This window comes from Alligator sinensis, unplaced genomic scaffold (assembly GCF_000455745.1).
Source record: "Alligator sinensis unplaced genomic scaffold, ASM45574v1 scaffold1302_1, whole genome shotgun sequence".
Classification (NCBI taxonomy): Eukaryota; Metazoa; Chordata; order Crocodylia; family Alligatoridae; genus Alligator; species Alligator sinensis.
In genome coordinates, this window is record NW_005842612.1 from 502618 (window position 1) to 503022 (window position 405).

A 405-nucleotide genomic window follows, 5' to 3' on the forward strand; every position below is an offset into this window, starting at 1 on the left:
GAAGGGAACACGCAGCAGAAGCCATTGAACCTGGAACGCCAGGCCCTGGCTGGTGAAACCGGGAGGAGACCACAGGTGTCCGGGCTGCCAGGCCCCCCTGCTCTGACTCCCTAGACCCCACGCCCCTCCCAGGCATCCGGGCTCCCACCCCCAGCTCCCACTGCCCCCCCACCCGAGCTGTGGAGGACCCAGGTGTCCAGGCTCCCTCCTCTCAGAGATTCAAGCCCAGCTCATGAATAGCTGCCACCCACTTCATTTACATACCGACGAGGGGGCTTTGATTGTTCAAGCTGTTTTGTGGTAAAGTGTTCATGAGTGACCCACACCCCCCAGAGCTGGGTGCAGCCCTGCTAGGGCCCTGTGTCCCCAGTCCCTACGCCCCCCAGAGCCAGCAACTCGGCTGCC

General features: G+C 63.5%; 1 protein-coding gene across 1 annotated transcript in view; it reads left to right on the forward strand.

Annotated features, from left to right (window-relative positions):
- Positions 1-114, forward strand: part of NRXN2 (neurexin 2) — an 89064-nt gene extending 88950 nt beyond the window's left edge. The window contains exon 22 of the mRNA XM_025214933.1: positions 5-114. Coding sequence (XP_025070718.1) covers positions 5-114 — 110 coding nt within the window. The remainder of the gene's footprint in view (positions 1-4) is intronic.
- The last annotated feature ends 291 nt before the right edge of the window (positions 115-405 follow it).